The sequence below is a fragment of the Penicillium malachiteum genome, assembly GCF_028827825.1.
Source record: "Penicillium malachiteum strain IBT 17515 chromosome Unknown utg000004l:1.0-4883003.0:1.0-4884900.0, whole genome shotgun sequence".
NCBI classification, from domain to species: domain Eukaryota; kingdom Fungi; phylum Ascomycota; class Eurotiomycetes; order Eurotiales; family Aspergillaceae; genus Penicillium; species Penicillium malachiteum.
In genome coordinates this window covers 2,191,371-2,214,398 of record NW_026643097.1, presented here as the reverse complement: position 1 = coordinate 2,214,398, position 23,028 = coordinate 2,191,371, and the positions used below count along the sequence as shown (strand labels likewise).

General features: G+C 44.4%; 10 protein-coding genes across 10 annotated transcripts; 6 read left to right on the top strand and 4 right to left on the bottom strand.

Moving 5' to 3' along the window:
- Nucleotides 1–2: 2 nt before the first annotated feature.
- N7483_008959 (uncharacterized protein) lies at nt 3–1,207 on the top strand (the record flags this gene model as incomplete). Its single annotated transcript, XM_057092386.1, has 4 exons — nt 3–213; nt 323–432; nt 499–804; nt 884–1,207. 4 exons carry the CDS (start codon nt 3–5, stop codon nt 1,205–1,207), a joined length of 951 nt encoding a protein of 316 aa, XP_056943560.1.
- A 652-nt stretch (nt 1,208–1,859) lies between these two features.
- N7483_008958 (general substrate transporter) lies at nt 1,860–2,118 on the top strand (the record flags this gene model as incomplete). The annotated part of the gene is made up of 2 exons (XM_057092385.1): nt 1,860–1,925; nt 1,993–2,118. The coding sequence occupies 2 exons, from the start codon at nt 1,860–1,862 to the stop codon at nt 2,116–2,118; spliced, it is 192 nt and encodes a 63-aa protein (XP_056943559.1).
- A 1,429-nt stretch (nt 2,119–3,547) lies between these two features.
- N7483_008957 (RraA-like protein) lies at nt 3,548–4,066 on the top strand (the record flags this gene model as incomplete). The annotated part of the gene is made up of 2 exons (XM_057092384.1): nt 3,548–3,841; nt 3,899–4,066. The coding sequence occupies 2 exons, from the start codon at nt 3,548–3,550 to the stop codon at nt 4,064–4,066; spliced, it is 462 nt and encodes a 153-aa protein (XP_056943558.1).
- Nucleotides 4,067–4,894: 828 nt separating this feature from the next.
- N7483_008956 (major royal jelly protein) lies at nt 4,895–5,998 on the top strand (the record flags this gene model as incomplete). The annotated part of the gene is made up of 1 exon (XM_057092383.1): nt 4,895–5,998. One exon carries the CDS (start codon nt 4,895–4,897, stop codon nt 5,996–5,998), a length of 1,104 nt encoding a protein of 367 aa, XP_056943557.1.
- A 471-nt stretch (nt 5,999–6,469) lies between these two features.
- On the bottom strand, nt 6,470–8,343 carry N7483_008955 (P450 monooxygenase; the record flags this gene model as incomplete). The annotated part of the gene is made up of 4 exons (XM_057092382.1): nt 6,470–6,673; nt 6,745–7,318; nt 7,383–8,019; nt 8,079–8,343. The coding sequence occupies 4 exons, from the start codon at nt 8,341–8,343 to the stop codon at nt 6,470–6,472; spliced, it is 1,680 nt and encodes a 559-aa protein (XP_056943556.1).
- A 2,092-nt stretch (nt 8,344–10,435) lies between these two features.
- On the top strand, nt 10,436–13,319 carry N7483_008954 (polyprenyl synthetase family protein; the record flags this gene model as incomplete). The annotated part of the gene is made up of 9 exons (XM_057092381.1): nt 10,436–10,721; nt 10,782–10,810; nt 10,881–11,143; nt 11,210–12,238; nt 12,301–12,464; nt 12,523–12,624; nt 12,686–12,746; nt 12,800–12,887; nt 13,002–13,319. 9 exons carry the CDS (start codon nt 10,436–10,438, stop codon nt 13,317–13,319), a joined length of 2,340 nt encoding a protein of 779 aa, XP_056943555.1.
- A 629-nt stretch (nt 13,320–13,948) lies between these two features.
- On the bottom strand, nt 13,949–14,972 carry N7483_008953 (actin-like ATPase domain-containing protein; the record flags this gene model as incomplete). Its single annotated transcript, XM_057092380.1, has 5 exons — nt 13,949–13,993; nt 14,052–14,186; nt 14,264–14,459; nt 14,517–14,617; nt 14,928–14,972. The coding sequence occupies 5 exons, from the start codon at nt 14,970–14,972 to the stop codon at nt 13,949–13,951; spliced, it is 522 nt and encodes a 173-aa protein (XP_056943554.1).
- Nucleotides 14,973–15,143: 171 nt separating this feature from the next.
- On the bottom strand, nt 15,144–16,112 carry N7483_008952 (Hsp70 family protein; the record flags this gene model as incomplete). The annotated part of the gene is made up of 4 exons (XM_057092379.1): nt 15,144–15,242; nt 15,301–15,345; nt 15,404–15,993; nt 16,055–16,112. The coding sequence occupies 4 exons, from the start codon at nt 16,110–16,112 to the stop codon at nt 15,144–15,146; spliced, it is 792 nt and encodes a 263-aa protein (XP_056943553.1).
- Nucleotides 16,113–17,703: 1,591 nt separating this feature from the next.
- Nucleotides 17,704–19,555, top strand: N7483_008951 (uncharacterized protein; the record flags this gene model as incomplete). The annotated part of the gene is made up of 3 exons (XM_057092378.1): nt 17,704–17,781; nt 17,998–18,769; nt 18,837–19,555. 3 exons carry the CDS (start codon nt 17,704–17,706, stop codon nt 19,553–19,555), a joined length of 1,569 nt encoding a protein of 522 aa, XP_056943552.1.
- A 2,539-nt stretch (nt 19,556–22,094) lies between these two features.
- On the bottom strand, nt 22,095–22,577 carry N7483_008950 (uncharacterized protein; the record flags this gene model as incomplete). The annotated part of the gene is made up of 1 exon (XM_057092377.1): nt 22,095–22,577. The coding sequence occupies one exon, from the start codon at nt 22,575–22,577 to the stop codon at nt 22,095–22,097; it is 483 nt and encodes a 160-aa protein (XP_056943551.1).
- Nucleotides 22,578–23,028: the final 451 nt, after the last annotated feature.

Below are 23,028 nucleotides of genomic sequence, written 5' to 3'. Positions count from 1 at the left end.
ACATGGATCGTATCGAGAGAGTAAGACAGGATGTACAGTCAGACGAGCCGGGGTCACTAACAGATTCGTTTCTGGCCCGTATGAGTGTACCGAAGGACTTTGTTTCCGATAGTCTACACTTAATTTCGAAGATGTATGCTGATCTGCCTCCGCGACTGAAGACGGTTCAGAACTTGACAGGAGATCCACAAACGGACCGGTACAGATTTGTTGGTGAGGAATCCTCATTTTTAAGCTTGCAAAAATCTAATGATCTAGGATGCTAATGAATTTGTAGCATCTAATATTCTACTTACAACACAAAATCTCAAAATGCATTTAGTTGGAACTGAGCAACCTAGCATGCACTTGCGGTGTGCTATTGCCAGTGAATTCCTGGACGAGCTAAGCGCTGTTCCTCTAGAGTTCTTCCATAGTTTGAGTACTGGCTCGGTATGTGACCCCTATTCCGCGAAGAACTCGAGCTCCGATAATGAATGCTAATTGTTTACCCAATAGCTCCATCATCTGGCACAAGTTGCTCAAATGCTTGGCGATGCCACTCAGCCACCTCTTTTTGCCTGGAGATATCTACAAGTCAGGAACATCCTGATAATACTTGCTGACTTCCTGGAGAAGATTGAGTCAACTCGAATCTCGCCTCCTGGGCTGGCTGTGGAACTTCGTTCCAAAATAAGTCACATGGATAGAGCAATGCAACAGTCATCAAAATGGAATCAAGTACCCGGCTTACTATCTATGGGTCGGAGTCTCCTGCTGGGATTGTCGGATCAAAATGGGATTGAGAATGCAAACTCTCTGAATGTAAGTGACCGCAATAAATTTTCTATCTATACCGGCCTGCTTCCTTTCTTTGCAGAAACGGTGCTAACAGGAGAAATAGGGCCCACAAGAGGATTTTGCATCACAGTTTGTGAATGGGATTCGACCCATGTCACAAAGCTTCTCACCAAGCATGGCACATTTCAGTCGTCTACTGGGCCTGAATGATCCGATGCCTGATCAGTTCTCTACACAAGAGCTACAAAGCTCTACCATGTCAGTCGATGCCATCACTGCTGCTGAGGAGCAAAGAGCAGCATCCGCACTCGATATGACACAACAGGGGGCACATCAAACCCAAGAATCTGATCTTGGATTTTCTTTGGCACAAAGTAATCCAATACCGACCGGTATATTTGACGGCTGGCAAAGTCTTTTACGATGAAAAGAAATGAACTTCTATGGACGACCTACTTGTTTCAAGTTTCTATTAGTACTTTATCAGATTTGAGGTACCATAGATTCCTGCTAAGCCTTTTCTTCAAATACAGAGATAGATTTAAATAGGCGTTGAACTGAATACTAGACGATGGATATTCGCAGAACATAACCACATTTCTACAAAAAAGAAATGAGTACATTGGACGAACACTGTTGAATGATAGCACAAAAGACGGATGGCATAAAACGGCGGTAAGGGGCAAGTTTCAACTTGCGCAACTTGAACAACTTGGAACATTGCCCAACCAGAGATTCTACCACTGGCATGTTCGTGATATTTCCGTACTGTTCCAAAAGCACTGAGAGGAGATTAACTTTTTGAAATTCGTTGGCAACTCTTTCAGTGGTATGAGATGGCGGCTCGTCAGAACTTTCAGAAGGTCGACCTGCACGTAAGATCAACTACCCAATAGAGACCCCTGGCGCCTAAATTTGGTCTACTAATACCACAGGCTTCCAGGATTAAAAATGAAAAATCATTATGCATCATGTGATCACGCTCCCTAATATTGGAACATTTGAAGACTGGTTCAGCCTCTGTTCCAAGGCTCATCTGTTCCCGATACTAGTTCTTTCACAGGACTACAACTCTGAACATGAAGTCACGGATGCGCTACGATGATGCCGCTTCGGAAAAAAGCGAGGAAATTGCCGACACCTGGGTTCGTCAATTTTTCGATCCCAGCATCTCAAGACCGATCGGAAACTTTATCGTTTTACATTCACGAGACTAAGGGACTTCGCATGGATCAAATGAATCTTCTATTTGGTGCTGTGGATGGTCATGAAATTGATTATGAGGCTCAAGCGATGAGAGAGAAGAGTCAAGTACAGATGGTCGAAACGGTTGCTTGATCTGGGTACAACCTCATGGTTTAAATGTTTCTCTTGTCTCTCTGTTGCCAAATGTCTTCAAATGTTACATCGGCCCCCTCGTTATATCAACTTGAAATCGATGACGGTCACATTTGAGTTGAAGCTTCTCAATATTTTAGCGATATGGTACATTAGAATATTTCAAATAATATCTTGGAGGAGATCATATGGTGTTGAATATCAGTTTAAATGTTCTGCGCATTCCGAACCCAGGAAAATCGAAATACTACGACAGATTCTGACTGTATTATCTATCCCATTTAGACCTCGGGAAATCTATTTCTACAATATCGAGATAACACATTGGGAGCCTTCAAAGTTCAGCCTCTGAGGCGGCTCCAAATTCGAAGTCGAACACTAGAAGCCCTGGTAGTTTCCATTCTTGCTAATTGACGTTCACTTAGATACAAACCTAATTATTCTGATCCTCTTCGTACCTACTTCAAGTGCTGGTCCCACATTCTAGTCAAATTTGGGCTCTATGACTCCAGTCTCCGAGTCCTAGGCTCTAGCACCGGCAAGTGGATTCCACCCCTTTTTCGCCCTTGTATTCTCTATTCCGCAAGGCTCTAACATGCTAGTCTTATTCTTTGATCGCATGATACTATAAATAGAGATGAAAATATTGAAATTTTAGCAAGAAAATTAATGCCAGTGGCATCCTAGGTAGCGTGGATTCCCTTATCGTTGGGCGTTTTGCGTTTTGGCAGATCTACTGCCGGTTGAATAGCCGTACAGGGGTGTCAGTCCAGCCCGTTTTACAGACCAATCCAAATCATCTGGAATAACCGGTAAATCAAATATACTAGAGATAAATGGATCATGGCTCCGTATTTGAATAGAATATCCTATTCAGCCGGTTTATACCAGTAGTGTCTTTCTCCTCCCATTTCTACCAATGTTCAATCCGCTTGTATAGCATTTGCGAAAAGGTTGAGATATTGGGATTAAAGCGTACATATAACGGTGCCTCACTTCTTTTTCTCGCCGATAGACCATCCATTTGATACGCAAATTCTGGAGTCAACCTTGGAAACAACTCAGAAATTATGTCTACCATCCAACTCAACAAACTCCTCAAATATGGAGCATGCGAGGTAGGCTACCATGATTTATTCTTGTGCCATACCTATATTCAAGTGGTTATTAACGAGAGGCAAAATTTAGGTCGCAGATGCTCTGCTCAAGCTACAGATTCCTGGTGCAGGTTATCTTCCAGATATAAGTACTGGAGACTGAAAGGGAAAACTCAGCACATTGACTTAAGTGCTGATTTTCAAATAGGACCACTCAACACATCGACGAAAACAGCCGCCCCAGCTACCACCGTTCTGTTTATTCTAAAATCAGTCCTTCTTTCGTTCCGTCAGAGATAGACTCCTCTATAGAACCACCTGTTCCTTCAAACATGCCCACTGGATCGATCTACTCCCACCTCATCGTACCCGAGACAATTGCTGTTTTGAGCCAGCCGAAGGGTGCCAGAACAGGAACTATGGGCGGGATCATGGCGCTCAGAATCAGCAAGCTTGGTGCGAAAGGAGCGCTAGTAGACGGCCGGATGAGAGACGTTAGATACCTCAAGGAAAGCTTGGATATGCCGGTGTGGTGTAAATTGACAAGCATTGTGGCTACTAGCGGGGAATGCAAGGCACATGCCGTCAATGTGCCAATTTATGTGGGGCCTACAAAGGTTGAGCCGGTCAGGTTTCGCTGTTAATGTTCCAGATGAGAGACAATTGATTAATTTTATCCGCAGAATGACATCATACTATTGGATCCAGCAGAGAATGAGGCTATCTGCATACCGAAGGATAAATTTGACCAGGTTCTTGAAATGTTGCCAGGCATTGCTGCGGCCGATGAAAGAAAAATGGGCCATGTTCTGAATGGAATGTCGGTGGAGGAAGCTGCAAGAATCAGCTAGACTGATAACTCGAAGCTCGATATTACTACTGTCAGAACTCAATTACATCTTTTTATCTTTTTGGTTGCATGTTCCATTATCATATCATATACTCTCTGTCTTTGCTTTCCATTTTTGCTACTGGTGGCATGGAATGTTAGACTAGACAGGAATTCAACCATTCATGATCTTGAAACGGACTCACTGAACACCTGAGTCGGAAAATTGGTGCCAGTGGCTTTAAGCAAGTGAGAGTGACTTCCACAGTTTGTCCAATATTGATTGAAAGCTTTCGCCTAAATAAAAAGCACTCGCAGCAGGACTAAACATTCTTTCAAATGTACGAGACACTATCTGATCCATTTATTTCAAATCATTGGAATTACTGTTGTAAAATCCCTACTGATGCAACTGGAAATGACTAAATTCTAGAGTTCCTTCTCAACCTCTAGAGGATTTAGTTGCTAGCTTAGACGATGAACTGACATTGAAGGAGCTTTGGCGGTTAAACTATCATTTGGCCTGATTTTGGCTTTTTCTAGTCAGTTTAACCGTTTTGTCACCATTTTATCTGGAGAACTCCAGAATTCTGAGCGATTTACTGGTTAACATTCATCATTTATTTGTTCCAAGATTCCTTAACTAAGGGGATCATATCAGAAGAAACCCCGCATTTTAACATCAATTCTCCACTTTGTTTGCTTTCCTGTCATAGCTATTTCTCCGATCATGATACTTGGATGCTCTGGTGAAACAAAAACCATTTAATAATGGATAAAACGAACGACTTTACTCACTGGGAAGGCCGAATTGAAAATTGGGAATGAATTGGCTGGGAAATCTCTCAAGATGATATCTTCTCTGCTTTATCTGTCTATCCTGGCGCTCAATCTGGTTCGATATACAGATGCTTTAGACCCACGAGTTAAGCTTGCTTTTACTATAGACCGTCCATCTCAAGGCTCCAGCATCACCCCTGATGGAAAGCGGATATTTCTTCAACTGGTCACTTTTGATGACTCAACAGGGCCTGGACTTGTTGAGAGGCAAGCAAATGGCTCTCTTACTGCTTATCCGAATGAAGCCTGGGATTCCTGGACTGAGGGAGATGATCCGACAACAGCCTTTGTATCAGTTGCAGCTCAGCGTATCGGTCCGGATGGTCAATTTTGGGTAATCGACAATGGTTACGGTAGTGACGGTGTCATTCCTGAAGGCGCAAAAGTTGTCACTTTCAACCTGACGACTAATCAACGTACTCGAACATACCCATTCGGAAATCTTACCCACTCTGCCAGCTTGCTGGACGATATCCGATTCAATGGCAATGAAGCGTACTTGACCGATGCAGGAGTTGGAAGCATCATCGCTCTCGACCTTGTCACTGGCCACGGTCGGCGTCTTTTGGAGAATCAACCAGCAACGGTTGGGTATATGGCTACGTCAAGTGAAGGATATCTGATGCGAAACTCGACAAATGGGCTCCACTTTATCCAGGCCGATCAGCTAGAGGTTTCCCCTGATGGAAAATGGCTTCATTTCCAAACAACAGCCGGTGGAATGTCTCGTATTGCAACGAAATACCTCCATAATGCCTTGCACAACCACTCGATCGCCGATACGGATCTGGCACTGAATGTGAAACCATTTGCTCCTACTAGTTGCACCGGCAGTACCGCGACTGATTCTGAAGGTGTCATGTACGCCAGCGATACGAATCACCTCAACATCATGAAGATCCTCCCTAATGGAACCATGACTACTTTTATCCACGACCCCAGCCTTGTTTGGGTTGATGGTATGTTGCTTGATGGTCAAAAGCGACTTTGGCTACCGGCTGCACAGTTTAATCGTGCACCAGAGTGGCATAATGGGACGAATGAAATACGAAAACCCATACATATATACACGGTTGATATCGAGAATGGTCCCGCATCTCTTGATCATGCTTGATGCCATAGCTTCTACTAGTATTGTCATTTGTGTTAATATAAACACTTGGATAGAAGATGTATCAGCCCGAGTTTCACAGTTAACAGGACGTACGTATAGGATCATAAATGATTCGTGTGCTAGTGGTGCGATCAAATATACAGGATTAAAGAGAAATCAGTGAACTCTAAAATCAGATCCAATTTGATAGCTAAATTGAGATGTCCAAATACTGGGTCCTCAGAGCATGACTCAAGGAAGCGCGTTGGGGAGGAGATAAAGGAGTGCAGGAAAGGCATGTTCCACCCTTCGAGGAATGTTCCATTGAATATTCACCAATAAAACATTTGAAGCTACATTCACAATTAAAGCTCCGAGGGGCAAAATAGATTTGACAAATGATAAAGAGTGATGAGCCTGACGAGTGATGATAACTTCAAATGGAAAATCTGAGGTATGCACGATAGCTAATGTCAGGAGAATCTCATTGACTCAGGCGGGGATCTCAAGGTGGGGACGGTCCAGAGGATTCTTCTCAACAGGAGTCATAGGCCCTTTCTTCGAGATCCAGGGCTCACGAGTCTTCAAATCAATCCAGAGATTGTTCCAACGTAGAACTGGGCCGTAGGGTTGGACATAGTGTTTAGGGGTATCAAGCGTCTCGCTGCAAAGACTAGCCTCGAACTGCATCAACAGCTATAAAAGTTGAGGTGTTAAAAATTGCAGTCCAATTAAGCTGGTATTACAGGGTGAAAGGATGAACTCACTGCAACCGGAGCTTTGTATAACATCATCAAAGCAAAATGCTTGCCAAAGCAGACCCGGGATCCATATCCCCAAGCAAAGTTATACTTCTCAAGTATCTTAACCTGGGCAGGATCACCCAACCACCGGTCGGGGTTAAACTCTTCTGCATCCTCTCCGTATATTGCCTTTTCACGATGAGAAATCCAGGGATTTGCCGCAACCTCGATACCAGGAGGGATTTTGAACCCGTTAAGGATTAGTTCCGGACTGTCCGCGGTGATCAGCCGAGGGAGGGGGGTTGACCCCGCAGGGTGAACGCGCATGGTTTCACGAAAACAAGCTATAAAGAACGGCAGATTATGGGAAATTTCCGTGTAGGTAGGCACTGGCTGAGAGAGCTTGCCTGCTTCCACCGCAGCCTTGACCTCTGCCAGGAGACGCTTGAGAATGATGGGATGCGACAGGATCTCAGCAAAGAAAGCGGATGACATAGAACTAAACCCGTCCGCACCGGCGCCTAAGATCACAAAGATCTCGGTTTGAATGGTTTCAGACATCAGTTGCTGGCCTTCTGGGGTACGTGCATCCATGAAGCTTCCACAACCGGTGATTATTAGCCATAGTTGAGCGGTTATGTGAGGGACAGTGCAATACTTACGCTTGTAGAAAGTCGTAGGACCCGTCTCCTTTTTCAGATTTGATTGTGCGGCCTTCAGCAAGGTTCTTTGTACGCTCATCGAGGATTGTCTTAGCCTGCTTGAATACGACCCCAAACCCTTGCGTCTGTTCAGGTCGTACCACGAGATACCTTCTCAACCAAGTCTGAGGAAGCCATGTAAAAAATTTATAAAGACGCCCTGCGACGCCGAATGCCAGAGCCCCCACCTGAAATGCATTCATCAGTCCTTTAACATCGCATTCGTTGTCAATGAATCCCAAGGGATTGCGAAACGCCACATCTGTGATGGTATCATAAGATAGGAAAGCGCTCCAAGAAGGAAAGTCCAGAGGCTTCTGATCCTCGGCGAACTTGCAGCTCATCTTATTCAGCCATTTTGAGATATGTTTATCCAGCAAAGACTCCATCCTCATGATATTAGATAATGAATAGGTAGCTCCGATTAGGCGTCGATGGGCTGCATGCTCGGCCGGATCTCTGATCAAGATACTTCCTGGTCTCTCAAAGTATTCGGAAATATAGAGCCCGGATTTTACATCACGACGATGGAAAATAGTGGGTAGGAGGGTACTATCGGCAACCAAAAGCATTGTTGGCGATATGCGGACAACGGGACCTAGTATAATCTTGTGAGTGCGCGGTTTCAAACTCACAAGTTCATATACTAATATTTACCATATTTTTTAACTGCTTGCCATTGTGAATCCAGCTCACTGCCTTGGAAGAAGTGCCAGGCTTGCCATATTCGAGTCACGCTGGCCCAGAATGGACCGGGATAACGTTTCAGTGGATGGAAAAACCTGTAATAAACAATCTGGTACAGAAACTGAATCACAAGTAACCCTATAACTGAAAGAAAAATGTTGGTGATCGTGACGACCTCAAACGCACCGGCCAAAGCTTGGATGAGTGGGGAGTCAAATTCACTAAGAGTACCCATATTGACCTCAGGAGTAGTCTCAGAGCATACAAAAGATGAATTAGAGTGGATTCGCATGGGAAAACACATAGATTGGAACTTGAAAAATCCAAGGTGCTTTTGGAGTAAATATGCTGGGGACGAGCAGATAAGGAGTAGATTCAAGCCTGAGTTTGGATGCAAGCCTTGATACCGGGGATGGAACACTTGGGCAGTTACACCGCATGAAGAACCTTGTAGCTTAATCTTACTACTAGTATTATTTAACTCGAGCCACAAAAGCAATAGCTTTAGCATCTTACAGTACTCTATCAGCCAGATCATCCCCTCCCATAGATTCGGATATTTGGATGCATTCAAGTTGCGCCTTGTTCAAATGTTGCATGTGGAATCCGGAATCCGGTCATTTAGGCAAATCATGTTAACGCCGACAGCACTATAGAATAGCAATCATGGCCATTCATTAATCTTAACCATGCTCTTACTACTGCAATGTATCATGCAAATGTTTTATGTATGTCACACAGTCCAATCTTCAAGTTGAGGGGCTCATCTTTATTGATACGGCGCATATTCTGTCAATAGTGTACATATTCCCTCGAATCCCATCGGTCGGAAACCATGTCGTTGTTCATGCGGGGATTTCCGAGTCACATAATTTATGCCTCACTATTTGCGTTTCAAATGTTTGTTGATCTGCAGTCCAAGCCCTGGAGTCGGTGTAATTGGTTGTAAGAATTGTTAATTATCTGGTTCTATTGATATGGGCATATCTAGTTTGGGCACCTGAGTGGATGTCAATATGAGGTTGACGTCAATTTTATGTAGGTTATTCTAGAGCGTGCAGGAAAGTGAAAAGATTATCCCAGGGTGTCATGCTAGGACTTGAAATTATTCAGACGCATTTCTCCTAGTGGTTGTAGATACACACATGGGCAGTCACAATTAATGACTACTAGTAATGGTGGCACTTGAGCTGTGACCTCTCAATCCCCTGAAAGATATTCACCACCCCTAACTTTCTTATTCAGCTTTCAGCCTATTGATGAAGCCCCATTCTATGTCAACTCTCTTTTGAGGCAGGATTCCTTTAAGCTAATAAGTGAAAAAACTTCTTATAGGCAGTACTTAGGTTTCCCCTATTGGGGGCAGAGGGGGAGACGGCGGCCAAATTCCCGCAAGTAGACCTGAAGTATCTCTCACCTTGTTTTCACCATGTCCACTCCTCATGTGCACACGAAATATTGGTGCCTTCCTTGGCATTTGCTGGTTCCATGATATTGAATGGTATCTTTGCTGACAGGGAACCAGAAAGTACTGACAGCTATCGGTCTCGGTTTTTTCCAGTCCTAATTTTATAAAGACTACACGCGGTTTGTTTGCAATCTGTTGGTGAGAAATGAGCTTTGGGCTCTTGGTAAACCAGTAGAAAAGGACTGTAGAGACCAATCACTACAGTACCTCCGGAGTCTAATAGGCCTATCGGAGATATGACTCTTCAGGGAGAATCATTTGAAGATACTACTTATAATTGGCTGCTCTAGGGCCGAGGATATACTGGTTGCTCTTCTGGACTTATTACTTGAAATCAATCAATCAAGGACTCAGTCAATCATCAGCCCTAGAGCTGGGTTACTCTACTAGTTTCATATCCACTTCCAAGGTTTGGTAGCTTTGAAGCTCAGTCTTCCTCCCGATTACCTCCGCTGAAATCGGTGCCCGATATTCAAACCCGCGCCCTCTCGGGATTTGAACTCTTATCAGCTGCTGGCGTCATTTATGTACGTCTAATGCTTGCTGTCCAAGCGGATCACTCGGGAGATGTGGAAAACAACGCGTGCATGAAGGGAGTGCACGCGTGGTTGCTTTTGAAATGATATTGGAATTGTGCATAACGGGCTGCAGTCAGATATTTGCATACCACAATTTTGAGACTGTTGTTTCCTCCGAGAAAACAATATAAGATCTCTTGAATTTTGTGTTCGAAGCCTGAAGACCAAGGAAGAAGTTCTTATTTGGCATTCCCCTTCGTGTTTCAAGCGACTGGCTTTTCAATCAAATCGCACTTCATTTAACACATCACAATTTTCAAACGGCCTTTTCGGCGGCTAAAATGTCTGACCATGTCGTCCCCATTCCCGATGAAATCCTGCAGCAGGCGGGTATAATTTCGATATTCCCTGCAGCAGTTCACCGGGACCATGAGCTTGCTGTCGAAGACGCTCGTCAACTCAGACACGAGTTCAGCTCCGAAATTAACATGGATTTAGATACCAAGACTATCGCTAATATTCCAGGATTTGGCCACAGTCATGTCACAGCTCTGACAATGCCTGAGTGCCTTCCAGAACGACTTTCTCTCATAACACTCTTCACTGAGAGCACGTTTCTCAATGATGGTGAGTTGTATCTTATGTCTTATGATTGAAAATCGAAATTTGAATAACGACTGGAATTAGATTATTATGACAAGGCAGGCGCCGAGAAGGTAAGTGAGATTCTTAGTATGATGCCCTGCCACTATCGAATTCCATGTTAACAAAGAATTCATAAACCAGGTCGACATTTACAACCAGCGGCTGAAAAAGGCGTTGCGCACAGAGAATCATGAAGGGAAGCCTGATCATACCTCTGGTCTGTACAAAGGAAAGCAGCTTCAAGCAGGCTTTCTCATCAAGATGCTTCAAATTGATCATGAACTGGCATCCGATGTCATGTCGACTTATAGCCGAATTCTCGATGCCGCAAGTGTCCTCGGAAAATCAGGCCTCCTCACTCTTAGGGAGTACTGCAATTTCCGTCTTTTCAATTCGGGCATGGAGTAAGAAGCTATTCATTCTATCACACAAGTCTTTGTATCGAATTATCCGTCTAATTTGCGTTTCAGAACGTATCAGGATATGTGCTGCTTCGGCATCGGTCTCAAGATAGACCGGAAAGCCAAGGAAAAGCTAGCTCTAATTGTCAATGTCGCTCACACCTCCACATTTTTGATCAATGACTATTATAGCTGGCCAAAAGAGGTAAGGGAGTATTTTGAAGTAGATGAAAACCCTAATCTCCCTGTTAATGCAGTCTGCATTATGATGCAATACCATGGATGCTCAGAGCAAGAGGCTTTGCAGGGGGTCCGAGATGAGATTATCACTCAACAAAAGCTGCATCTGTCTATGATCAAAGAACTGGAGGAGAGTGAAGGTCCGCTTCCAGAAACCTGGCGGGTTTATATTGAGGCAGCTCAATATCCAGCAACTGGCTCTGAGATCTGGAGCATTTACAGCCCTCGTTATCCGACAAAGTCTGAATTAAATCAGCCAGAGTGTATCATTGTGGGGAATACTCTGGAATACAAGACTATAAATGATATACCACATGGATTAGTGGAAAGTGACACGGAGGTGGAGACCAGATGTGACATAATGGGAGACATGAAGTTCCACCCCATTTCCTCTTCTCCCGCCCATATTTTCGCTGCCAATGGTGAGAAAACTGCGGAGTTCAACTCTTTTCCCATCATTACCCATGCAGTGGAGAACAACGAGGAACTCACAAACGGCGACAAAGAAACTTGTATCGAGTCTCCAGAAAAGAGCCAAAACAGCAGCAACATCACGGTGTCAACTAATGGAGATTACTACTCCCACGAGGAGGGCTTGTGTGGTCGTGAGCAGAACAGCAGTGATACCTTTCTGCAGAAAGCAACCGAGGTTAGTCTTCTATATCCAAAGGGAAGTTTTGAGAAGAAGCTAAATAGCGAGCAGACTGTAACATCCCCGTCTAAATATATCTCCTCTCTGCCATCCAAGAATATCAGAGACAAATTCTTGGACGCCTTGAATGTATGGTTTGGAATTCCAGAAGAACCTCTCTTGAAGATCAAGAGAATTGTCGGCTTGCTCCACCATTCCTCATTGATGTAAGCTCACCTGTCTTGAAATCTTCTTTATTCCTACTAATTAGTCAACTACTGCGTATCAGGCTGGACGATATTGAAGACGACAGCATGCTCCGACGGGGAATGCCATGCGCACACTCTCTTTATGGACCAGCCCAAACAATCAACTCAGCAAATTATGCCTTTGTAACAGCATTTGCCGAGACTCTGAGCCTCAGAAACTCCTCTGCAACAGATATCTTCATTAGTAAGATGAATGCCGTCCAGCGTTTTTGACTACTACTTACTGAAATTTGAACTTATAGACGAGGTCCAGAATATGCATCGTGGTCAAGCCATGGATTTACATTGGAAGTACCACACGCAATGCCCCACCGAAGAAGAGTACATGCAGATGATTGATAACAGTAAGTAATACTTGTCCTCAAGTTATCACGCTGAAATCAAAATTCTGACAATTTCTTCCAGAGACTGGAGCGATGTTCCGCCTGTGCGTTCGATTAATGCAAGCTGAATCCAGCCTTGCTTGGTGAGCTAATCTCTACCATCAGTTTCCCATCCCAAAGACTGACCTCCGGATAGTCAACACATAAATCCCGATCCTCTCGTGCTACAGTTAGGCCGGTACTTCCAAGTTCGGGATGATTACCAAAACCTACTCTCCGATGAGGTGAGTCAAAATTTGACGAGTCATAAACACGTTTTGCGTCTCCATCTGTCTTGGCATATTGCAGGAAGACTCCAGGTCAAAGAAATATCGCTAATAAAGTTTTAATGTGTGCAGTATTCGAGTCAAAAGGGTTTCTGTGAAGATCTTGACGAGGGCAAAATTTCTCTACCAATCATATATACCATCATGAACCCATCTTTCAACGGATCTGTGATAAAGGGCATCTTTCAACATAAGGCGCCTGGCGAGATGTGTCTCCCTATGAAAAAGTATATTCTAGAGGAGATGAAGCAGACAGGGGCACTGGATATGACTCTTTCATTGATTCGAGATATGCAGAAAGATCTCTTGGACAAGCTCAGTGACGTGGAAGATGCGTTTGGGTCAAAGAATCCACTTGTCGAGCTGGTACTGAGGCGTCTATGGATCTAGTAGCACGAGTTGTCTTTTTCGCTTTCACCGACCGGAGAAACTGAGCCCTGATGAAATGTACTACAGCTCTAGTGGACAGGCAGCCAATAGGATAAACGATTCAATGAATTTTAATACATCTGGGAAGATGGGTGTCGGTCCTGAAGGGGGGAACTCTCCTTTCCCCCACTCTTCCCTAGAACAGTCAACTGGTCTATAAAAGTGGTTGACTGTACAAAACCACTTCTCACTAGCACGTTCAGGATTTACTGGTAAGTATGGGTAAGGAAAATATTTGAAGCATTATGATCAATTTCAACCCTCAAAAACAAACAAATCCCAAACTTGAAAAAAAACAATAGATACAATCAAAAATCTCTTCCAATATTCCATGTCTTCAATCAAACCTCTCGGCAACTTCTTCCGTAGGCAGCCAACCTCGAACACTATCTACTTGTAAGGTGTAGAAATCTGTCAGAATCAATACCGAATAAAATCAGGCCTGGCTTCCCAATGGCCGAGTTGGTTCCCCTCCCAGTGGACTCCAATGTGGATCGTACCATTGGAGTCTCCCAGATGGGCGGAAACCAGGCAATTGACCAGCCAGACAGAGCGTGTGCCTGCTGTGAAGTGCACGCAGCGGGAGAGGTCTACTCCCGAAATGTCGACTGCCAGAGCGGCAATCCTCGAAGAACCTGCCAAGGGGCTCAATCGTTAGTTTCCGAGAGTCAACTTGGCGGGGAGATCACATACCTTGCTCACCGACCGCGGTGGGGGATCATCTCTGCCTGAGTTAAAGATATCGATGACTTTGATGGGGAAGTCTCCCTCTTGGTGGATCAAAGTACCTCCGAGTTCGATCCTTGCATTCAATCGCAAGCGATCTCCCTGAATATACGCGGGATTAGTTTGGATTTTCACGACATGGGTAAATTGGAATGTCCTGGTAATCACAGGAATATTACCTTTTTCACAATCCAATTAATTGGCCCGTTCTGGAAACCAAAGTCCGGAGTTGCGTTCATGAGAGAAATGTTTTCTTGAAGAACCAAACCGAGTGGGTTCACAGTTGCGAAGCCGAAGTGGCATGGACTGCGCAGGCTTCTCAGGTTAACGTTACCACTACCCCATGCAATCGCACCACGGACGACACTCGTCAAGCTGATGAAGACTTGTTACAAACTCTGGCCAGAATCAAGAGAAGTCACATATACATACGCATGTTGACGGTCTACGATAATGGCCGTATTGCGAAATACACGTATGATCTCACTCTGAAGGAAAGGCGAAAGAGAGAATCCTCCCACAAGCAAAAGTTTCTAAAAATTCGTCAGTACATTCCAAATACCATCTTTTGCTGCAAGCTCACATACCTAGATGGCTGGTACTTGTCTTTTGACGGCATTAGCTTCTGTCATATGACAAGTCAAGCAATCGATCATTGCAATGACAGAGGGTTGGAATAAATTTCGAACATCGGCACTGAGTGTGGCAATTTTAGCATCGCTCCCTTATGTTATATCTGTATAGAAATCTTGAAATTAGAGAAGGCTGTTTACCTAGATAGTATCACATGTCTTGTGATTTGATCGTACCAGTCTGGGTTTGAAGGTTGCGACACGTTCATACGAAGGGGGAGTTTGAAAATCGCATCTCCACATCCAGTAAAAGCATGATTGAGGTTCATGAACTCGTCCATGAATTCGCTTCTGAGCCCAATCAGTTGCGATGGTAGGCTAGAAAAGGCACCACCAAATCTTTCTTGCATGAGTTTGTAAAACTCCCGGTCCACCGAAGTGGAGCCGCATAGTTTTCCTTCAGCATTTGATCGGCTTATCTTCAATATTATCCCAGGGACCCTGAAATTGAGAGCTTATCTAAGCTTGTAGTAAGCTGGTCGTATACAAGAGGATCTTGTTCCGAGATCAGAAAACTCGCAATGTCCTAGATCGTAATGTTAGGTGTAAACAAAATGAAATCAGGCTTGTGAAGGAAAACTGACCACTGTTCCTCCGCCACAGTCGCAGACTAAAACTCCGTCTCCAGTCTGTAGAACCTCATCAACCGCCTATTCAAACTTCAATATCGATAAAAGTGTAACATACAATAAGATCTAAGCTTCCTTTACCACGTCGTAAGTTCGATAGAGCGAAGATAATGGCAGCGCCCGACTCTGTAAGAAGACAGACATTATCGCAATCCCTTGATCCAAAGCCTGCTCTTTTGATAGCAATGAGCATATCATCCTTAGCTTCCTGGGACCAGTACCCTGGTATGGTGAAACAAAATCTGATGGTGCTTGTCTCCAGGCTCTTGTCCGCCCTGGTAAGTTTTTCTTTCAGATGGTTCCAGATGCTGACCTTAAGAGCGACCAGATAATCCGAGATTACATCAATTGGGGACATTCCACTAGGAAGAGACAGAATCCCTAGAGAACGTGCCCAATGTATTGTCACCGCTTCCCAGCTCGCAATCTCGTTCTCATTATCACCATCGAGGAAGAGTTTGAACCAAGAGATCGCATTTGGTTGATACTCAGCGGAAAATCCCCACACCCTTTCCTGAAGATTTGGGTTGTCTTGAGTGTAAGTCAGAACGCTTGGAATCTTTTCAGCGCCGTTCTGAATGCCAGGTTGTTTGATTAAAATGGGACGATAGTAAGGCCTACCTAGCAAAGGGCTAGAGTAACCAATGGCTGGAAGTCTTTATTAGAATCTAAACCTCATCAAAAGTCTCCTTTGAACAGCATCACTCACCAGAGGCTGTAGTGCCAAAATCAACTCCGACCACAATATCGTACTTAGGTGTAGGCATGATGAAAAAATAACCCTCAGGTGAGAACTAACTTCAAATGTTCCTGCGATGATCGACGGTTGTCTGAAAGTGCGGATTTGATCTTGTATGAGAATCGTTGAAAGTAATTGAATGACAAGAAGATTCAATGATTTGGGGGGGGGGGATTTTCTTCTTTTTATGACCGATGGGCTCACAGGGCTTCTAGTCTACAAGTGACTTTTTTTATTTACTCATGAGAAACACAAATTCCCAGAAGGCAATTGAATCGACGAGGAGCCCAAAAATAATCAGCCCAATCCATCATTTCCCATCACTGTCAGTTCTCGCGACATTTTCTTAAAATGTTGACTCAGGCGAAGAAGAGTCTTACGATCACATAGATATGGGCAAAAAAAAGGGGATTTTTCAATGCCGTCAAATGCGCACCGACATTTTGGGACTTCACTAAACGCTATGTAAGACGCAACAGGGATCAAGATGTCTTGCATTCATTGCAATGAAGACCACATCTTCATTCTAGGAGCTTGCATCCAAACCTGATATTCTATCGGTTTCCATTCGTATACCATAGTGGCAACCTTGGAATTCATCCTCATGTGCATGACTATTGAAATGTGGTCCAGCAATCCATTCCTTTTCAGGAGGCAAGCTTGATGCACTCCATACAAGATCCGAGATCCAGGATCCGAGATCTGAGATCTTGGAGGCCTGGAACTTGAAGTGGTCTCAACTGGGATTTAGACGTCCGGATTGCCGTTTTTATTGAGTTTGCTCATCCTAGTCTCTAGTGTTTTATAATGCTTTACTGTACGTTCCCGCCTGGGCAAGTACTCTATTATACGTGATCTGGCTCAGTCCACAGCGTCGGACTCTCATGGAAAAGATTATGGATGGAAATAGATATATTCCTTGAAATTTGATATCCCCTGTCAAGGTTTATGGCTCGAGCAGGAATCTGCATGTAATTGATAGATGTTGCGCTGTTCGATTTCTACAGCTGTCTTCGCCCCTTTCTAAAACCTCTGGTTCATGTCTGGGGCGGTGCATGGATAGGTGGATCTCTCCAGCCTGTAAAAGCCCGATTCCGGATGTCTTCCAATTTCGGGCTTCAAGCCATTTTCAACTCATACAGGGGTTCATATCCCCTCAGGCTGTTATGTAGATCCCTCCAATGATGGAATGCGTGTTCTGTCTGAAGACCCAACAGTGTGTAAGAATTGACCGCTACTTCAATTCTGTGCCCTAGCTCTGCTCGTGATTTTACCCAGGTAAAAGAAAATTCACATCTTTCTTTCAACAAACGAGACACGGGTTTCTCCGGGAGTAAGGGCTTTTTTCTCATGAATCCTTTGACCAAAACCCTTGGGACCTCACCCAGTCCATTTTGAAAGAAAAAAGAAAAAATAATTGAAAGGAATGAAAGAAAACCCCGGTCTTCCGATTTTTAGTGCAAACGATGGCATCCATCAGTTCAATATTTGAAGTAATGTCTTGGGTGATCTTTCTCTCGGTGCAACATCTCCCTCTTCCTGTCTTTTCAACCCCTTTCTGGCTTTTGGTCTGAATTATTTCCCTACTCCATCTCTAGTCCCTGTTTCTGAAAAGCAGGATGGGCAAAAAAGAGAAATCTCGAATGAGCGATACCTCAAGACGAAAGAAACGGCAGCCAAGTCCAGAGAAGAACATGGTAGGTTGAATGAAATTGTTCCAAATATTCTTGATACCGGATGTGAAAGACTAAATATCACGTATAGGCTGACTATGACATTCCGTTGGGTTCTGAGTTGGACGCTGGGCGTGTCAAAGTCGAGACCGACACAGAAGAAGAAATTCAAGGAAGATCTGCTAAGGTATTCCAAGATTACTGCATCTCTCATGAAATGAACTAACAAGTGTTCTATAGGAGCGGAAGACCAGTTCATCTTCAATGGATTCCTTGGTCAACGACACGCGCCTTCCCTCGACCGTTGAGGGCCATGATAAGTCATCGGAAATATCGTGCCGGGGGCGATCAACACCTATTGCGAATCAATTCGAAAGACTACCACCTGTCCGACGTCAAACTCGCTTGTATGGAGAGAGATCTCCGATAGTTGGAGATAGATCCTCAGATGAAGACGAGGACTATCGAGAGAGGGACAAGCTGTCTGGGTGGGAAAAAATATCCCGTCCTGCCCTCCGCGACGTGTACCATCCTGATTACCCCTTCACAAAGAAAGACCCATCTGTTCAGCCACAAGAAGTCCTACCACTTCCAACCTTTACCTCTTCCTACCGTGAGTTTGAGGGATTTTGCGATTTTATTTATCCTGTGGATCCGAATGATAAAGTTAGTTGGATTTCAATCGAAATGAAAAACTGGACCAATGATTACTGCGGGTCTCCAGAGGACATCGAAAACAGAATGACTGCAGAGCAGAAGCAGGCTGTACTTGACTTTCTGGGAGATTGGTGCCTCTACAATGACTGGGACTCTCTGATTGCCACATTTCCCAATCAACGTTTTCGATTCCATACATTCACTCAGGCCGTCATCATGAAGGATATTTTTCAGAGTCTTGTCGAGAATCCATTCTACTATATAGACTTGGACACTCATTGGGATGGGCGCTCAGAGACCCTTCCTCCTACATATGGAAAGAAGCTATATCAACACTGGCAAAATCTTCTTCGCGGTGAGTTCTGATGATGATACTATCTCATCGGAGTATCATGATGTTTGCTAATTCCTTTATTTTCCAGTGGATGAGCTAAGTGCTGAGAGGTGGCGCATTTCGACTGTTCAAATGATGAACAGATATCTTGAGCCCATTGCTAGGCCAAAAACAGAGCCCATATGGCCTGTTGAGGCGTGGGACTGCACTACCGGTATACGAAGCTGGAATATTAGGCAGAGGTATGTAAATCAGTTGGTCCGCAACATGCTGGATCGATCCAGTCTGATTTCGCCCATGCTACTGGACCACGTTCCCGAGAAGGAGCTAGACACCAAGGAACCTTTCCGTCGTGATGGACTGCTGCGTCGATGCTATGAGCAAGCCTGTGAATTTGCTGTCCAGATGTGGACTAGAGATGGATCGGCATTCCGTTTTGATGAGAATATCAACGAGATAGGTCCATTCACAGAGCTGGAAAACCCTGAAAGGGATAAACGCCACTATAAAAGGTGGTGGACCTCCGGATATGATCACTATGATTGTCCGTTTGATCACTCGAGCGAAGACTCATATAAGGGACGGGAAACTGCGATTATCTTTTGGCCAACGATCTGGACTATCCACTACAAACACCTTCACGTGCCTCCAAGATCAAGGGAAGCCTTTGGAGGAAGAAGTAGTATTGAGGGCAGGGAATGGATTTATATGGATGATAGAGACTGGCTCTACGAAGTCCTTGCCTCTGGGCGCGTTTATCTTGCGGGCAGAGGGTTAGTGAAGCCGACCGATGCTCCTTGCGAGTGATCATCCAATCATTTCCTGAGTTCTCAAAGGGAGTAAGACATACTATACGGGCATCCCCTTCTCTCCCTTTCGCACCTGTTTTCTTTCTTCTTTTCGTCTGAATTTATGCTCTTGGCTGCGTTATCACCGTTATTGTTGTTTTGAATGCTGAAAGATAGGACGACTCCATATCATATCGTGGGAAATTGGCGGAGGAAATTCAATTCTGATTTTTTTCGAAAGCTGCTGAATGCATGATTTCAATTCTTTATTCCCCATCCCATAGGAACTCGTAGCTGCACCTGGATACCTTGCTTCTACATTGATAAATCAAGTTCAGTAGCTCCGACTCGATTTGAGGTGAACTCTTGCAGTGCCTTCTAATCTTGATATAAATGCGGCCGGGTATTTTATCCTATCCCCTTCTTGGAATTTACAAATTGGCCATTGGAAACTTGAAGTTCAAGACTCATCTCACCGTGATGCCCATGGTATCAAGTACCAGTCTGCATTTCGGTAAACCATACACATTCCAAGAGCCTTTCAAGGTTGGCTGACTCAAGTAGACTTCGCACAGAACCAGTTCATGATTTATGGATGAGATTGGTAGATTTGGGGCTTTTGATCTTGCCCAACTTGAAATTGTTAGACAGAATACATATCGTAGCATGACCTAAATTTCCGACTTGCCGACTAATACATACTCTATGTATCGTATGGGAGAGCGCCGATTCCGGTAAACCATGACTAGGTAGGCGTGGAAGGAAGACCAGCTGATCCTGATACTCTTGTAGAATTTCATCTGTCAACCAATTCAATATCGCACAGCTCCTTTCTTTCAGGAAAGTTTCCCTGCTCTTAGCGCCACCATATGACTTCACTGCAGAAGGTATTGGACTCTTAAACACATGTCCTCTTATACTTGGTATCCTCGCTACCCTCTCCTGTTGGTGCCAGTGGTCAATGATCCTATCATTAAATAGGCCAGTCGCAGAGATAGGAGTATATTTGAGTCAGAGTTTTGCCTGATTATACTCATTCTTGGCCTCACGACCAGGCCAGGTATTGTCGGATTTGGCTGCCTAGCACAAAGGGGTGACTCATACTATGCCACATCCACCTGGCATGGAGTGGCAATTTTTGGGATCACAATTGGTGCTGTCTTGACATCAAACTACATTCTTGATGCTTATCGCAACTTCAGTACTGAAGTCTTAATCTCCAGTATGATGTTCAAGAAGATTCTGCTCTTTGGAATAAGCTATTTCATCAAAAACGTTGTCTCTGGAAAATGACCTTGGTATACTTCGTTTTGGTTTGGAGGAGCTGTCGTTCTTATGAGGATTACTACCGTTCCAGTTATGTGTTATGGAAAATGTATATTGATCGGAGCTACAGGCACCGACATAACATTTGAATATTTTGGAGAAATGGGGTATGTATCATGGCACATGCTGAGCAAGGCCTTTCCGACGTCTTATCAATGTGCTGAGTTGAAATATCCTTCCAAGTTTGACAAATTGCAAGGTACAGTTGCTCCCATTCTGTTCTCATTCAGCTTTCCAGCGTATGGAATTTTGAATTGCTACTTAGATAGGACAGGTCATAAAGAATCGGATGCCACCATCAAGAGATCTTCTTTGAGGAATTTAGGTCTTTTTTCATGCCGTGCACAGGATGGGATGATAAAATTCAAGCATTTTGCCGTGTTGACTTGATCTACTTATGGGAATTAGGGCTTAGTATGTCTCGGCGAAGATCTCCAATTGTCAGGTAAGGAGGGGAGTAGCATCAACCTGTCTGATACATCTGTAGATGCTAGTTGAACATAATCCGTGTGAAGTTTATGGGCCGGACTCTTTGAAGCAATATTTCTTTGGGACATAACATAGAACATGAAAGCTGTCCGCCATTGTCATTCTGCAGGCAATGATGTTGGGGTGATGGCTGTTTCTTTCTTTAAATTTGGGTAACGTGCACGAAGCTTGTACTTCAAAATAGAGGAATCTCTTTAATGAAAAAGGCCTGATATTGGATATTTGCGAGAACAAAATCAGTGCAGACCTGGGGAGAGCTGGTGGAAAGTAATGGTCAGTCTAAGGGTGAATAAGGATACGAATCCAGTATAGGGAGCGATTTCCTCTCAACATACCTTTCAAAGGCTCTCACTGAGCTGGCACTTTTTAACCTCCGTTATAACTAAAATATTAGATCCAAGCTTTGCTTACATGCTTGTTCAGCATTGAGTTCCTATTTTGTTTAAGTTGGGCCAGCCTATGGGCCCTTTTCTATACATCAGCAGAAGGTATATCAGCACATCATAATTTGGAACCCCTGATAGATTCAAAAAGTTAAGAATACTCAGGGTTCTCTGTGATAAAGAAGATTCCCCATACTGGTAACTGTTCCCGGATGATAAAGATAAAAATGCCATCTGCAATAAACGAGCGAAAGACAGGTGGGCAAATCCGTGAACAGGTCTCCTCAAAATAGTTCCCCATTCTCAAAACCAGTATGGGTTGAGGCGTCACTAGACACCATAGATCCGATTGGGGGTTCCTTACTCCTCAATAGAACGGTGCTTGTGCTTGTTCTTGCGAGCCTTCTTCTTCTTCCAAACCTTGTTGGAATTTGGAGCACGGGGCTTCGGGGTAGGGCGAGGCGGAACGGGGTTCTCATCAGGAACCGCAGCGGGAGTTTGAGCAGCTGAGATTCGAGCAGCTAGGGTAGGGCGCTCGTGCTGAGTAACGTTTCCCTGGCAGCAGCCGCAGCAGGTAATGGCGATACAATCATGGCGTGGGACGTCCTTAAGGGCAAAGCGGTTGTTGCAACGCATGCAGGTTGCAGCACAAACGTGCTGGCGGGGGACCATGGTCTCACAGTCACCGCACCAGATAGCTTGCTTTGCCATGCTGGAGTTAGGCTGGGAGCCTTTAGGCTGAGGCTGCTTAACCTGCTTCAGACTGGCAGGCTTTGCTGCACCGGAGTAGTTGCAATTGACATCAGCGTGCTGCTTCTTAGCCGACTTATTCTTTCGGGCCATTTTGGAAATGGATCAACAGTGGAACGGTCGCTAGGGTGATGAAAGAGTTGTCGCGTGAAGAATCAGGATGTGCCTTTCGACACAAGTGAGAGCTGCTAGCAATAAAATCAGGATGTGAGCCTATATTAGCCGATTCAACATGGAATATAGTATAGAACACAAAGGGGGATGATGGGGGACATACATGATGCGGTTTGGGGACGAAGATGAATGAAAAGCACACCGTTGCGAAGGTTGGAAGAAGGAGGACGCGTTGGGAGGGTAGAAAAAGATATGAATGGGCGCCTGGAGCTGCTGTGATGGGTGTTTGATAGCACCTGTGGCGCACGTGATAGCCGTTCTCGTGGTTATTCCCAGATAAGTTCTTCAGGAAACCAATGATCCATGAGCCACAAATATTTAATGGTCTATCACAGAGGGAAGACCTGGGATAGAGCTAGTAGCTTCATTT